At 37.2% G+C, this 17259-nt stretch overlaps 1 protein-coding gene across 4 annotated transcripts in view; it reads left to right on the top strand.

Moving 5' to 3' along the window:
* Nucleotides 1–17174, top strand: part of LOC145242646 (protocadherin gamma-A4-like) — a 237888-nt gene extending 220714 nt beyond the window's left edge. For all 4 annotated transcript variants that reach the window (XM_080105768.1, XM_080105766.1, XM_080105767.1 and 1 more), the window contains one exon: nt 16308–17174. In XM_080105768.1, coding sequence (XP_079961894.1) covers nt 16308–16849 — 542 coding nt within the window. In that variant the 3' untranslated portion in view covers nt 16850–17174. The remainder of the gene's footprint in view (nt 1–16307) is intronic.
* The last annotated feature ends 85 nt before the right edge of the window (nt 17175–17259 follow it).

Genomic DNA, 17259 nt, shown 5'->3' with positions numbered 1-17259 from the left:
AGGGTTTTTAAAAATCACAATAAAATAAAAATTTTCCAGTGACTCAGGTGGGAAAAGGACAAATTTGCAGAAGCCGGAACAAAAATGGAGGAAAGAACGCGATACATACCTGCAAAACAAAACATTAAAATAAAAAAATAAAAACCCCAAAAACCTCCTATTCCCTTCTTAATTCCAACAGAGTCGATCATAAAAATCGGTCGCTTCTGAAACATGTCTGCTGACAATAGTGTCAGCCTAATAACAGTGACCTCAACAATAAAATCAAAATGGCTACTTTTTATAAGCTGTCGTCGAGTCGATTGTTTTCAATAAAAGTCAAACCGCAATATTCAACATTATGATTTATTCAAAAAAGAATAAAAAGAGAGAATTGTGGTTTACTGGTACAAAGTTTCTGAATAATTGAATGATTTTGAGAAAATATAATCATTATATTTACCCTTTGTAAACTATTGGGTCCTTAGAGTCATATGGATAAGTATTGCCGGTTGGAAAATTTGACCCCAATCATAAAATTTTGGTGCAATTCTAAAACCTTTGAGGGAAGAATGCAATGCACACTGCAAAACAAAACTCCGAAATGCTTCTATTCTCTTCTTAACTCCAACAGGGTCCGTCATAAAAATCGGTCGCTCCTGAAATAGTGTCAGCCTAATGACAGTGACAGGAAGTAAATCTATATATCTATAAAAGTGAACGCGTGTGTGTGTGTGTGTAAATTTCCCTGCGCAATAACTCTGTCAATTTTCAGTCTACAGACTCGAAATTTGATATACAGGGTACTGAGATTTGGGAAAATCTTTGTAATTGGTTTTCGGCCGGAAATTTGGCTGTTAAGGGGTCAAAGTTTAACGATTTGACCTTTGAGAACTCTACCAAACTCCTCCGATAATTTTGGGTCTAAACACTTGAAATTTTAGATATAGGTTCCTTGAGAATGGATCTAACTTAATAACTTAATTTGAGCCAAAAACAATAAATATTAAGGGGGTCATAATAGGGGTCAAAGTTTTAAAAAAATTGACCGCTTCGGTCTCTACCAAATTACTCAGACAATTTCTGGTCTAAACATTTTAAATTTGACATAAAGGGTATTCAGAGACAGGGAAGCTTTTTAATCGGTTTGGGTCGGAAATTTGAGTTACCAATATATAAATGTACTAGCAAAGATACCCGTGCTTCGCACGGAGCTTTGTTGCACACTCGGGTACCAAAATCTGTGGGCACCTTTCCAGTAAGTTGATGTTGTAAGAGCAACGATTGCATAAGGTGATTAACATTTTAACTACCTCTTGTAGTGACTGAAATTCAATCAGGAACTTCACAAGACATTTTCATCAAAAAGGAAGGTTACTTGATGTTACATAGTAAATTTTTCATTGAAGTAATTTTCAACTCTTGCTTAAATTTTATCTTGCACATTCAATACTAAAAACTTACCACAATCAGATCATGTCAGTTTTTCCTCATATCCATTTCTCGAACTTTTCACTGAAGAGCCTCAGGGTAAACTACATTTCTGCTGCTTTGATTTGGAGCCAGAATGTAGAGTTTTTCTGAACTTCCTGTCCGGCTGATGGAGACGTAGAACATACCGTGACTGAAGCAGTCTGATGTCAAGTCTACGCCAATGGTGTTAAATGTCTGACCTTGACTTTTGTTTATGCTCATTGCAAAACACACCTTCACAGGAAATTGGAGTCTCCGGAATTTAAATGGAAGTTCTGAGTCCGATGGAACTAAGGGGATCCTTGGCAGTAGAACGGTTTCGCCTTTGTAGGGACCACAGGAAATGGTGGCCTCAAGTACATTGGTGTGCAATCTGGTGATAACACATCTGGTTCCGTTTGTTGTTTTTGGCGGTTCCAAGGATCGAAGAATCATGATTGGCGATCCAATTTTGAGATTTAAAATGTGTGGAGGCATTCCAGATATCTCCAAAGAGTTTAAAAACTCCACAGGGTAGTGAACAGCTTCATATTCATTAGTAGCCGAATCAACTGACTTGTATTGCTTTGTGTCTCCTGGAAATTCATCCATTATTGAATTGTTCAAATGATTCACATTGCTGTTTAATGGCGAAATAATAGCCCTCTCAGCAAGCCAATCCGGTGATTTTCCATTGTTTTGCAGGTCTGGGTACACTTTGTCTTTCAGTTGCTTCTGATTACCGACACATTTACCAAGCGCAGTTGGAATCTTAATTGTGTCAGGTGAAGAAGTGATAGGAAACTGACCATTACCGATTTGGAGAAGCAATTTTGAGAAGTCTGCTGCAGCTGTGTTATCAGAGATATAGGCTCTCATATTAGTAGTCAGTCTCTTCACTATAACGTGCCTCCAGAGATAGGATTGTTTCAAACTTGCATTGACAATGTTAGCCCTTGTGCCATTTTTAACCACTGGGAGGATTTGACGGAAATCACCGCAAAATAAGGTTGGAATGCCACCCATGGGATTCTTGTTTCCTGTGATGTCTTGCAGTGTTCGGTCAATTGCTTCATAAGCACTCTTGTGCGTCATTGGGGCTTCGTCTACAATGATTGCAGAGGTGTCTCTAATTACATTTGCCAAGGCTGAGTTACCAGTAATTTTGCAAACTGGCTGATCCATTCGATGAGTATCCAAGGGTACTTTAAAAGTGCTGTGAAGAGTGCGGCCACCTTGTAGTAGAGTAGCAGCAATGCCACTGGATGCTGTTGCAAGCACAATCTTTCTCATGGATCTAATCTTTGCAAGGATCAAATTGATTACAAAAGTCTTGCCCGTACCACCTGGAGCATCAAGAAACATCATGTTTTTGTTCATTTCACCTTGTGCTTCCAACATTGCCATGAATGAATTGTAAACTTCTCTTTGAGAATCGGTCAGTTTTTCTTGCATATTTTCTGCTTGTAGGGAAAGTTCTTCAAGATTATAAGTAACTTCACGTTGATACTCTCTCGCGAGTCTTTCATCTCTCCCTTGCGTTGGTGCAGGTAATCCATAGCTTGCCAATGGTTGACCGCACATAAGGAGAACTTTTTCTTCAATTAGACAAAGAGTTTTATTGTAGATGTCCTCATTAAAATCTGCTTCTGGATTGTTAACTTCTTGCCTGTATCTGTGAAGAATGTCTTCAGATATTACATCACGAAAAGCCATCCAGATCTCAAGAGGATTTCTTGGCTCACAGGCTGTTAAAATTATCACAAATAGGCTTCGCAAATTTGAAGGTGATTGAGTGGCACTTGCCTCTCCTACTGCTTGATGCAAGTGATGGTCATTTTCTAGAAGGCCTCGAGCAAGGCACGCTGCTCTGTATGTTTCAAACACCTGACCATTGTATGCTCGCAAATTTTGAAATGAAGTTGGACCAGCAACCTCATTGAGCAACAGGCGTAAGAAATAACACTCCCCTGCTTTTGGACTAATCGTGTAGATTCTCCCAATGCATGGTGCCTTCCATACATCATCATTTTCAGTACCTTCAACTTGTACCCCACGCATTCTTCTCATCCATTTCTTTGTCGATTTGTTCCAAGTGTAAAACTCAGGGACTTCTACGTATTTGAGACCCCTTGCAAAGTCATCCTCATGGCAGAGTTGAAAAAATGCTGTCAAAGTTGTGGCAGGCGGTGGACCTTGGGCTCGTTCCAGAGCAGTATCAGCTGAGAACATGACACGCTGCCCATTTTCAAGATGAACAGAAAGTTGTACAATTGGGGGGAAATGTTCATGGATGGGATGTTCCAATATCCTCCAGGCCGCCTCTGAACTGCCGACATACCTTGCATTCTGGAACTGCTGGATCTCATCCACAATGTGACTTTGTACTTGGCCTTGTTGGTTAGCTGCTCCATCAGTTCTTTGTAGTTCAAACACTGCTTGATCGCATCCTTTATTCACGTATTTGAGGACATATTTGATGCTTTGGATCAAGCTGCAAATTTCTACGTTAATGTGAGCGTTGAACTGCTGAAGGAGGACCTTGTTGTACGGAACAATCCACTGGTTTGTTATTTCTTGATTAACATACCGACCATTTCTCTTCATCCTTATTGTACCAGTCTGGCCTCCATCTTCTGGTTTTCTTCGCCTGTACTTGGGGTAAGAGTCTTGGCCTTGCTCGGTACACTGAAGAAATTCTTTTGGGTATTTTTTGGAACATTTGTTGTCAATCATACATGGACAATTTGGATTAAATGGTCCACAAGGTCCATGCACCATATGTGCCATCACTTTAGCATGAAGATCAGGATCTTCCTCTTTGTCAGGGATCTCTGCAGATATGCAGAGATCCATCTTTTCTGGTAGAAGTTTGTCCTCTGGGGCCTGCCAGGTGAGGATGTGTGCATGCGGCAGTCCTCTTTTTTGATATTCAATACTGTACAGGAAAGCCCTCAATCTGCCAAATCCTCCCTTCTTAATAAATTCAAGTAACTTTTTTAGCTTCTGCCTGAAAACCCTGGCAACAATATCTGGACGATCCTGAGGGTCTTACCCTTGAAGACAATTTTCTGTAATTTCTGTCCACTTTGGATTTGTTGTGAACGTGATGAAGAGGTCGGCTTGGCCCATTCGCCGAACATATGCCATGGCATCACTTTGACGCTCAAACATGTATCGAGGGCCTCCTGTATAAGTTGCCGGAAGTACAACTCGTTGACCAAACTGTTCTGGATTCCCATCCTCCCTAAGAATTGAATCTCTCAAGTTGCTATAATTGTCAGCTCTCAGGGTCTGTTGCTCACGCCTCAGGAACTGTAAACGTTCTGTTTCAATCTTGCAGTACACATCCACCAGCCATTGTTGAAATAGCCTTCGGTACCAGAGAAAATAGTTTCCAGGCCGAGTCATTAAATGGTACGAATAAAATTGCTGTTGGGTAACTTTTCGCCCATTGGATGCCTTCATGTAGATGTTGTAAGATGGAGAACCATAGGGGTACATTAACGGGTACATTAAAGTATCGTAGAGGGGATGTAGTTCGGAGATCCATTTTAATGTATCATTTCTAAAACGCAAGACAATATCCCGGTTAGCTGTTGGTTCATTCTCCATTAATATTCCAATCTCATACGTTGTTGTTGGAGCATTGAATCGCCGTGGATGCTCTTCTTGCGGCCTTCGGTCTTCCCTTATGACAACTTTATGTTCTACCAAGTGTTCTTCTTCAATCCTCTCCTTTGTTGTTTTCAGCTGACAAATAAAGCTGTTGTTCTCATGTAAAAATTCAGTCAGACTTTGGAGAATGTCTCTATTGAGTCTACTGTCACGTCCCCGATTATGTAGTTCCTCTTCCAGACTATCCAAGAAGTAGACTTGAATAAACTTTGCTGTTTCATCTTCAGGTGGTAAAAGACTCCCAATCTGGTGGCAAACCTAGCCTCGAATTCTAAAAGAAGGATTCCACCCATGTACTGCCGCAATTTTGTGACCAAATGATGTCATTGCAAAACAATTGTTATAACTGCGTAGATTTTGCAGAAAATCTTTAGAGATGGGACCATTGCCGGAGAGCAAATCTTGAAGCAACTGAGGCAGTGGTGGAAAGCTATCAAGCACAACTTTGCCAGAAGAACAACAACAACCAGGGGTTTCTCCTTTAAATTTTACAGCTGAGCAATGTTGACATACTTTGTCCATTTTTCCTATATCAGCTGTAGTGAGAGAGTCATTTTTGTTGTAGAGCAATCCTTTTCTATTGCAGTGTTCTATTTCATGGTGTCTCAAAGCAGTCATTCGTTGTCTAGCTGCCTCGTTTTCTGTCAATTGCTGGGGCAAAGTCATACTCTCTCTCCATGCAGCCTCTCGTTGTTGCCCTTGGTATAGGCGAAAGCTTCGTTGGGTTTCCGATTCATTCTGATGTCGTTGAGCCACTCTCAACTGACCTTGTGTACGTCTACTTACCTCATATAATTCATTCGATCGTAATATTGCTTCTCTTTCCAGTGCATATCTTTGCCTTTCTTGAATTTCATCTTGTGATGAATTTAACCGCCTTACAGCATGTCTAGTTCTGTCAGCTTCACGTTGGGTTTCTCTTTCCAAATCTGACAGTCTTGCTCTCCTTTCTCTTTGACGTATCCTGTTAAGTTCTAGACGTCTTTCTCTATCTGAATTGTTTTCATTGGAGCGAATTGCAGCAACTCTTAGTCTATTAGCTTCCAATCTTTCCATTCTTTCTTCCTCACTTTCGTTTCTACTTCGTTTGGGTGGCATAATTTCGGTTTTAAACGGAATTGTTTAACGATATTAATGATTGTAAATTAATTAAGCGTAAAGGAAATGTATACTAACTGAAATGGACGAACTATAAATAATATTTCTGAATAGTACAATTATAAACAATTATATTGTACCTATTTACTATGCCTCCCCACGGGACAGAGTTAGACACCAGGGTCGTTTTTTAACGTGGAGAAAAGGTACAAAAATAAAAATTGTCTCAGTCGTGAAGGATTTCTCCTCCACCGAAAGAGAACAAGAAAATGAAGTGCAGCATCTGAAGAACAGATACTACACTTTGATCTTGACCAAAAGGAATGAATAAAAGCGACCTACGTGTGACTCATTACTTCCGGGTGTAAACGTCACAGTCTAAAAGTAATAATTAAAAAAAAAAGTAAATGTAAAATAAATGTAAAACCAACTTAGGTTAACTAAGTAAACAGTACAATTAAAACAGTTCTATTAAAACAAATAATTACTAAGATCTAGGTAATTGTTAGTCTCATTGTTATGGTTTTAAAGAAAAAAATGTGTAAAAAAAGTTCTGCTTTTGTGAGTACGTGTATTTCTTTTAAATTACATAACCTTTTTATTTTATTATTTATATCTCTTTTAAATTTATATATTTTGTTAGTAAACTGGAAGAAATTCAGTTGAATAAAACCTTGTTCGTGTTCTTTACGTTAAACTCATATTTTTATAAAAGGTTCATCCGGTTTAAAGAAAGCACTAAGTCTAAATAAGACTGGAAATAACTAATTCAATATATAAATAGAAAAATGAAATAAATATAAGCTTTAAGTCTTAAGATAGTAATAATCAAAATGTAATAAATTATTTGTAGTTCAAATCTATGATAAGACAGGCTTTCGAAATAGGCTCGACCAGAAAGATTAAATTGGAACGAAATTATAATCTCCGTGCCATTTTCAAAACAACCCCACAAAAGTAACGATATCCTGCAGTTGGTTAAATGACAATGGTTGTAAGAAAAATGTAAAAGAAAATGCGCTTATCTGTTTATTTTGACCTGTTTTATTTAATTAAAAAAAAAATTGGCTATAACTGGAAGAGAGCGTTATGTTTTGGGGGTTGTTTTAAAACTAGAATGGAAATAAAGTTAGTTCCGTTTTAATTGTCTTTAATTGCGGCAAGCGCTAACAAAATCGAAAAATCACTGTTTACATTCGAAATGTTAACTTTTATAGGTTTACAGGTTTGCTGACAAGGCTGGGGGTGTTTAATACAATTATTTTACTAAATTGATTTTTTTCATTTAAAAATAAAATTATTTCTTTTTTAATAAAGTTTTATTTTAAAATATTTGTTTTTGTTTATTTATATAAAATTACGATAGTTGAATTGTATTCTTTCAATTATATTGGCAAGTAAAATATAAAAGATTAAAACGGAACGAAATTGAAATTTCCATTACATTTTCAATACAATCCCAAAACATAAAGCTTTCCTCGCCAATGAATTGTTTTGATAATATACGTAAAGTGAAATAAATCGAATATAAAATTAAATGAAAATATATTAAATAATTAAATGTTAAATAGATTTTGTAAATAGTACAGTTGAAATGATTAGAATATTTCCAATATGTAATAAGGTCGAGGTAATTAGTTAAAGAGATTTAATATAATGTGATATGCAAATGAGCATAAGTCATTCGATATGGGGGTGGTTTGTAGAATAGTACATAAAGAAATTAGGCATAGATTCTTATGTCTCCTATAACAGAAACATCCTAAAATGGGTTCTAATGTTTCTCTACCAGGAGAGATCTACCCTCTTACCTCCTTTATATTTCGTTGATGATGGAGAGCTGTACACACAGACGGAAACACACGAACACTATTACTTTATAAAAATATAGATGTATGTTTGCATGTCTGCCTACAACGTCCGACAGAGGCGACGGATTTTTACAAGATCAGTATCGTTTTTAAGTCCGACCTTTCAGACGACAAATATCGAAAAATTGGCTAAAAAACATTAATATCTTCACCTTCAACTAGTCACTTTTCTACAGAGGGGGGTCGCTTTTTTCGCCGGTATTTTTCGAAAGTCATTCTCTCCTTTCGATTGTCCAGCCTTAATTTAAACCTACGTCACTTCCGGTTTAGCGGTGGTCGTAAACTTATGGTTTTTTTCCCCGTTCTTTTCCTCCTTTGCCTTCCTACTACCACTTTTTTTTTTGTTGCTCAACATACGCTTCCAAACACCCGGACAACGCCGGCCTGAAATGCTAGTAATAAAATAAAAATGGCTACTTTTATAAACTGTTGTTTAGTCAATTGTTTTAAATTATTTTTTTAAAAAAATGTCCATTTTGGTTTTCTGGTACAGAGTGTCTATATGTCTGTACACTGGTTTCAATTTTTGTCACAAATGTATGTAAGAGGACGTCGACACTTACGGCAACTCCTGCATCTAACCTGGTCTCCAGCTCTCTCGATCCTGTCCTGCTACTGGATCAGGCTGGTTGGGACGAGAGAGTGAGGTTGGCTCTTCACAAACCAGCTTCATTTTAAACAAACTCCCAGCGCATGACATCCATCACTCCTTGGATGAGCAGACGGTCTTCATCGTTGCATGGGATGAACACTTTATAGTCTTTTTTTTTTATTATTAAAACTCGAAATAATTATTTGATTCAAATCTAAGATGTTCACATAATTTTAATTAAAAAAAAGTTCTTTGAGATCAGAGACTTGAAAAGCAACATTAAATATCAGTTTTAATTAATTTTCTGTTGTTTTTCTAAACAAATACACAAAAATCTCTTCTCCAAACCTATTGTGCAACAAACCTGGAAAATTCTAGTTTGTCGGTCATGATTGGAAAGTTGTAGACATGAAAAAAAATACAAAGAAAACATGTCATTCAGGATTTTGCCGAGAGGCAAGAAAAATGATTTAATTAAAATTAAGTTGAGTAAAGTTTGTATAAGAACCCTGAGTGTCAATACGTGTCAGGTCATCAGATGTGATGAGAGAGTTTGGGTTTGTGTACTTCCTGGGTATATTAATATCGATAGACAGGGGAGATAATTGACAAAGACAAGAACTGATGATTCTTAAAGGAGAAAGAAAAAATAATAAGGATAACTGAAGAGAGAAGGTAGTTAATTGTATCTGAGACGGGAGGAAACATGCATACATGAGACTGGGGGAGGGGAGAAGACGGAGAGAAAGAGCGGGGAGAGAAGATGGAGAGCGAGAGAGGGGAGAAGATGAAGACCAAGAGAGGGGGGGATGAAACGCGAAGAAGAGGAGAAGTCAGAGACTGAGGAAGGGTGAAAATGGAGAGCGAGAGAGGGGAGAAGATGGAGAGCAAGAAAGGAAAGAAGATGGAGACCAAGAGGGGGGGGGGAGATGAAAAGCGAAGAAGAGGAGAAGTCAGAGACTGAGGAAGGGTGAAAATGGAGAGCGAGAGAACTGAGAAAACAGCGAGCGAGAGCGGGGAGAAGATGGAGAGAGGGGAGAAAACAGAGAGCGAGAGAGGAGACGGAGAGCGAGAGAGGGGAGCAGACAGAGAGAGAGAGGAGCAAATGGAGAGTGAGAGAAGGGAGAAAACTGAGACTGATAGAGGGGAGGAGACGAAGACCGAGGGAGTTTCAAATCAAGATACAATCAAGGCGGTAAGCAAAGCAAAAAGACCTGATGATAGAAAGAATGAAAAACAAGAAAATTCTTATGTGTCGCTCAAATCACTGAAAAATTCAAAAAGGAAATTCAGCCTTTTTTTTTTATAATAAAAATAATAACGGGATGTCCGTTATTAAAATATTCCCATCCGCTTCAAAAAAAAAAAAAAAAAAAATTCATTGAAATCAAATCTTACAGATTCAAAATCCGTCTTCATATGATTATTCCTGGTCAGACAGGAAACTGAAACTAAAACTGATATTAATCCTTGAAGATTTGATTTGAAGTTTTATTATATTAACCTGCCTTTCATAATTGGTCTCTTGTGGTTCAAGTGATTATGACTAAAAAAACATTTCATTTGTCGACGGCAGATTTCAATAGATTTTTAAGCAGTCAACAGGCAGTAATTCAATGTTGATTATAAGAAAATTATCAGGTTCTGCTGAAAATAGTGATATCCACTTCAAATAATATTTGGTTATAAATATTAATTTCTTTTTTTTTTTTTTTTTCAAGTTCACACCAAATATGGTTTTAGCGCTCTCATGAAATGTAAAGTTTGTTGTTGTTGGGTCTAGAAATGGAAAAAGTGAGGGTTGTGGAAAATATTTTACTCACGTTCAGCCTTAACAAGGCATATCGCCATTTTTACGTAAGGGGCTACTATTTGGGACCATACCTAGGAAAGATTAACAAGATATTAGTTTACATTACATTTAAACTACTGTATATTAGTGCAGTCAGGGAAGCAGGTAGCAGGAAGGGAATTCCAACGTCTAGCTGTTCGAGGGAAGAAACTATCAAGAGTAGAAAGCTTTCTGGCATTTGAGGACCTCAACAGTGAAGAGGTGTGATTTTGTTGCTAAGCAGGTTTGTCAGGGTTATGTACGTGAACGGGCACCTCTTTATCTGTGCCTAAACCTAAACGTAGAACATGAAGAAAGCTTCTTTCTTAGAACTGCACACCTGTAGAACTCTCTTCCGTTGCCTACTTTCCAGCTGATTACAATATGCTCGTCTTCAAGTCCAATGTAAACAAGTTCTTGATGAGCCGTTCCCTTTAAGTAATCCAATTTACCAAATTTACACTTCTAACGATTACTATGATATTATCTCTTTGACTTTTTTTTTTTACACGGTGGTCACCACTTATCAAGGCCCGGAAGCCACTCAGGGATAAGGGTTATTGCAAGTACAGTACGTTAGTGTGGAGATTTAATTAAGTGTTTACTTAAGGGGGCGGTTCATTAGGAATTTGTTAACCTTGGACTTGAAGACATCCAGGTTGTAGTCAGGTGGGAAGCAGGCAGACGGAACAGAGTTCTACAGGCATGCAGTTCTAAGAAAGAAGCTTTGTTTCATGGAATCTACGTTTTGATTTAGGCACAGATAAAGAGTGGGGGAAATTTTTCACTGTGGATTCAGCTAGACGGGTGTTTTTTGTGAAAGATTGGCGAGGGGGGACCAGAGATTGGAGTTCAGACGATCACCTGCCATGGAAATAACGATAAAACAAGGATAGGCTCGCAACGTCTCTTCTGTGGGAGAGAGGTTGCAGGGTAGAGAAAGGAGCATCCCCCACTAAGCCACAAAGTCTATTTTGTGCCCTCTTTAACTCTTATCCTGGAGTGGCCTCTGTGCCTTGATAAGTGGTGATTCCTTTGTAAAAAAATGTTTTGTTTTTATTTTTGAATGCAAATAGGTCACAAAGCAAAATAATTTGTTTTTGACATATTTCCCCAATTGTATTCTCTGTTGGGCATATATATTGAAAATGTGTGTGTGTACTTTAAACAGTTATAACTAATGATAAATATTTTGTTTTATTGTTACACGAAAATAGGTCACAAAAATAATAAATTGTTTTTGACTAATTTCTCCAATTTTATTTTCTTTTAAGTGTATATATTGAAAAATGTCTACGAACAATATTTCTTTCATAATTACAAAAAACAAAAAAAACAAAAGCTGTTTCTCTTGTCTAACATTAAAATTTTAAAAGGTTTAAATTGTTTCAAATTATAAAGTGTTTTATTTATATTGTTTATAATATAAACAAAATTCTATATATATTGTTTAAAATCACTAATAATTGTTTATTATTTAAAAAAAAAAAAAAAAAGCACCAACTGTTGACTTTTTATTATGGAGGATTTCTTTCCACATTCATTTCACATATATACAGGGTTACCCCCCCCCCCAAAAAAAAAACAAAAGCTAAATGGATGCCATCTAGAACATATGCTGTAGAACAGAGAAAAAAAGGCCAAAGACCCTAGTGTTTTGATGTGATGTTTTGAATATAATAAACTAGTTATGACCAAAGTTTCATTTCATTCAGACAAAACACTAAGGAACAGGGCCTAATTAGAGTTGGGGCCCGTTTTTTTTTTTTTTTTTTTTTTTTTTTTTTGGAGGGGGTGTGTCACCCTGTATTGGAAAAAGAAAGAGGGAGGTAAAGAAATGGAGAGCTAGAGAAGTGAAAGAGATAGAGAGAGAGAGGGGGTAGAGAGAGAATAGAAGAAAGGAGGGAGAAAGAGAAAATGACAGAATGAAGAGGGGGGGGTAGAGAGAGAAGAGAAAAAGAGGCAGAGTAGAGAAAAGAGAAAAGGGGAGAGAAAAGAAAGAGAAGGAAGGAGGGAGAGATAGATAAAAGAGAGAAGGGTGGAGGAATGATAAAATGAGAGATGGGGGGGGGAGAGAAGTGACATAAAATCACGAGGATATTCTCCATATATTGTGATATTCCAACCAATGCGATACGAAATATTTCATTAAAATTTGGCAACTCCTAAAAATTCCCAATGGTTTCCAATGGTTGAATAATTGTGTACTGACACCGTATAAATAATATGAACATCACTCACTGCGACTATTTTGCACAGAAATGGCCTCAACACTAAAATGACTGATGACAGTATTGGGGGGGGGTACGTCATTTGTCACCTCTTTCAAGCAGGAGATGGTATTTATTTGCTCCCCCACTGAGCAAATTAGGCACAAGGCCGTTTTTAATGTGAGGTTAAAACCAGCTCCCCTAAAAGTAGGCAAAAAGGGGGCACTCTGGTTACCAAAAATAATAATTGTCCCAGTATAGAGGGTTTCCCCTCCATTGACTGGTACAAATTATCTTAAGTGCAGCATCTGCCGGAACAGATACTACACTTTGATCTTGTCCCGAAGGCCAAGAAGTAAACAAGCTCTTTCAAGCAGGAGATGAATTCCATTTCGATTTGAAAAGTAGTCTTATAATTTATTTCTTCTTTCCTTCCCACGTGTGTGTATGTGAGTATATGCGCAAGGTTCTCGAAAGTAAACCTAAGATCCATTGTTATATTTATATAACGACGGGCTCCTTCAGTCTTTGACAGACAATGGATACCCACGTAGGGGTGCCTGTGCGTGAAATTTTTGTGGCAGGCGGTGTGCAATCTCCAACCACACCTCTCCTGGGTCAACATTGTTAAATACCAGTGGCAAGTGAAGTGCGTGTACAAGACGACTGGAAACAAATGCCGAGATAAGCGGAGAGTACATACATATATATTTTCAAAGGAGTCACCACTTATCAAGACCCGGAGGCCACTCGAGGATAAGGGTTAATGAGTGTACGGAAGTCAATAGGAAAATATTGTAGCAATCGTTAGTAGTGTAAATTTGGTAAATTGGATTACTTAAGGGGAATGGCTCATCAAGAATTTGTTTACATTGGACTTGAGGACAACCAAATTGTAGTCAGTTGGAAAGCAGGAAAACATAAGAGAGTTTCACAGGCGTGCAGTTCTAAGAAAGAAACTTTGTCCATGGAATCTACATTTAGGTTTAGGCACAGATAAAGAGTGGGGGAAATTATTGATATGCAGAAAACAACAATTCTTTCTCAGAAACATCGCTCATGGGATTTTTTTTTTTTTATTTGGGGGAGTGGGGGATCACCGCTATTCAAGGACTGGAGGTCACTCTAGTATAAGGGTTAATAAGTGTTAGGGAAATGGTGAGACAACATGATCTGCATTAGCAGAATTTGGATAGGGTTCAATTATTTAAGAGGATGACTCAACAGGAACTTATTTACATTAGATTTTAAAGCTACTATGTTATATATCCATTTATTGTATTGCAGACTATTATCCTCATCTTTCTTAGTTCTTGTTTCACGACGTTTCGGCCAACTATTCCTCTGGCCTTCGTCAGATGGTTAACCGCGGTAGGATAGGAACTCAGAATCTTCTAACTGCATCCTCAGCAATTACTGCCTTCCATAGTTGTTGTCGTCTTACCACATGAGGATGCAGTTAGAAGATTCTGCATTCCTATCCCATCGTGGTTAACCACCTGACGAAGTCCAGAGGAACAGTTGGCCGAAACATCGTGAAACAACAACTAAAAGATGTGGATAATAGTCCGCAAATAAATAAATGAATAAATAATACAAATTACGCATCTCAATAAGAATTTCAGGTAATTAAATAGTAAACCATGTTGCAGTCAGCTGGGAAGCAACCTTATGGTATTGTTCCACAGGCAGGCAGTTCTAGGAAAGAAACTTTGCTCATGGAACTTTCGTTTAGTTATAGGCATAGTTATAAGCATAGTTAGAGGCATAGTTATAGGCATAGTTATAGGCATAGTTAGAGGCATAGTTAGAGGCATAGTTAGGGGCATAGTTATAGGCATAGTTATAAGCATAGTTATAGGCATAGTTAGAGGCATAGTTATAAGCATAGTTATAGGCATAGTTATAGGCATAGTTATAGGCATAGTTAGAGAGTGAAGGAAATTATTGACAGTTGTATGAGATCTACAGGACAAAATGAGGGAAGCAAGTGTTAGGGGATTGCCGATAGTAAACCCCAAGTCTACTTTCTACTCTTCACATGAGTATTAATTGTCATTAATCATTCACCCTGCGTTTTTATATAACTAGCAAATGTACTTGGCGTTGCCCGGTATTAAACGTAACGTTGAATTCCTTTAAAAAAAAATTAAGTAAAGAAAAACAAACGGAAAGTAACTGAGACATGTGCATGCGAGTATTATGTTTTTTCTAAACAGTTCAATTCTTGTAAGTAAGAAAAAAAAAAGCTAAGATCAAAACCAAAACCTAAAGATAATGAGTCAAGTACGATAACCGTTAGGCCAGCTTGCCAGGAGTTTAAAAACGTGTTTTCAAACCTACTTATTCTTAATGTAAGGAAGCAGTCATGTGAACAATTTGCGTACACGCAGTCGTGAAACAATTGACAAACAAATAAAAATCTAATGCCCCCCCCCTCAAGTATCAATTTTTCAATTTTTACCCCTTAGCTGCTCTTTTTTTATTGATGAAAACCAATTAAAAAGTTTTCCACATTTCTGAATACCCTATATACCAAATTTCAAGTCTGTAGATCAAAAATTTGTTGAGTATCTAGGTTGAGAGTTGTCCTCACACTCACATTCTCACTTTTATAGATATATAAATTATTCTAAAGCATTTTTTAACTGGAATTTACCAAGTGATGGTCAAACGACAGCAGTACGAATATGCATGTGTAACGTAATAGCTATTGGTTCATGTTTTAATTTTTAGCCTTGCATCAAACATGTCTTTATAGCTCAGGCATTAATGTCAAAAGAAAAAGTAAATCGTAAGCTAAAAGTTTTGGTTTCAATTCTCGTTGGTGGTGCACGAGTCATTTTCTTTTTTTTTTAACTTTTCAAATCATTACTATATATTGGATCCAATATGATACAATAATAAATACGAAATCTGCATTAACCAAAGTATCATATTTAAGCGTATTTTACGACTGGCCAATGCTGGGTGGCTTGCTAGTATATATATATATATATATATATATATATATATATATATATATATATATATAATAACTTGGATGACAAAAGAGAGAGAGAGAATGTGTGTGTGTGTGTATATATATATATATATATATATATATATATATAAACACACAGTTATCACCTGCAAGGTGGTCTCTTGTTTGGCATAAGACACATGTTTTACTGCCGATATTTCCGTGCATGTCAATCCAGACTTTGTGTCTGCAAATATCTATTTTTCGCATTGCAAAATAAATTTTTCCCTACGATATCTCAACAAGAACATATTCTATCATCCCTCTCGGCATATTAGATTTTTTTGGCCAAGTGTCAACACTCGCAACCACACCTAACCCTCATTCCACAAGCAAGGTATCTGATGCTGCCAGTGCATGAAAAATAGTGTTATAATTTGGTACTACGATACTATCAGTCATCATTCAACAAGTTATGAGCTCTGGAATTTTCTCCCTGTGTCGTTATTGCATGCAATGCAATATCAGCTAATTTTTTATTTTAGATTTCAGATATGACTTTCTAGAATTTTTTCCCAATAATGCATAAAACAAAAGAGACTCATGAATTTCTTTTTTTATTTCTCCCCAACAGATATGAATTCAACATTACACTGCAAGCCGAATCCTTCGATGACATACCATATCCACAGTCCTCATATGAAACCAGCGCATCAAACATTCGATACAAACACACTTCCACGGTGCCTATACAAACCCAACGCCAGCCCAGCCATGAACTGCCGAGAATGGCCGAATGCAAAACCCATCATGATGGATGGAAATCCTTATGGTACCTATGCGCGGGGAAGCCACAGACAAGATATGAGGAATCCGATTCCAGTGTCTCAGCCGATCATCCCCAACTCGGAGCCAAACTCTGAAAATTCTCAGCAGGTTGAACAGATTCCATATTCAAAACAGGTAGAGAATTTGCCGTACTCGAAACAAGCCGATGAAAGTCCATACTCCAAAGAAGTTGACAACACCCACCTACCTTACTCCAGACAGGTGGACCAGTCGCCTTACTTAAAAGGGCAGGGGACATCGTCACTTTACCATATTCATGAACCAATCATGGTGGACTCGCCGCCATTGATAGAACAGACTCAGAATGTAGTCGCTCACCAAGTTTGACCACTGCTCAGTGATACATTTTAATTTTTACGACCAAAAACGAAAAATAAAAAATAAAAGGATCTTTTTTTTTATGAATGGTGGGTGGGTTTTTTATTATTTTTTTTTTTAAACATTTATGGACAAAAATATTCGTGGATGAAATAATTTTATGAGATATTCGGATAACAGGAAAACTCAGACTTATTTGTATTTAATCCGAAAAATTTAAAAAAAAAATTTTTTTCAGAAAAAAAATCAAAAGTCTTTTTTTATTTCGGAATACCTTTTCTAAACTGCTGAAAATCTGAATGTCATGTGGATACGTACTTTTGAATAAAAGAAAGTGAAAGAATAAGTCGACACTGAGGTTAAGCTATGTTTGGTTCAGCCAATACAAGATGAGTAACTGTTAATATTTCTGGCTTGGG

Source organism: Euprymna scolopes, chromosome 21 (assembly GCF_053919585.1).
Source record: "Euprymna scolopes isolate OS-2025 chromosome 21, ASM5391958v1, whole genome shotgun sequence".
Classification (NCBI taxonomy): Eukaryota; Metazoa; Mollusca; class Cephalopoda; order Sepiida; family Sepiolidae; genus Euprymna; species Euprymna scolopes.
This window is presented reverse-complemented; position numbering and strand designations above follow the sequence as displayed.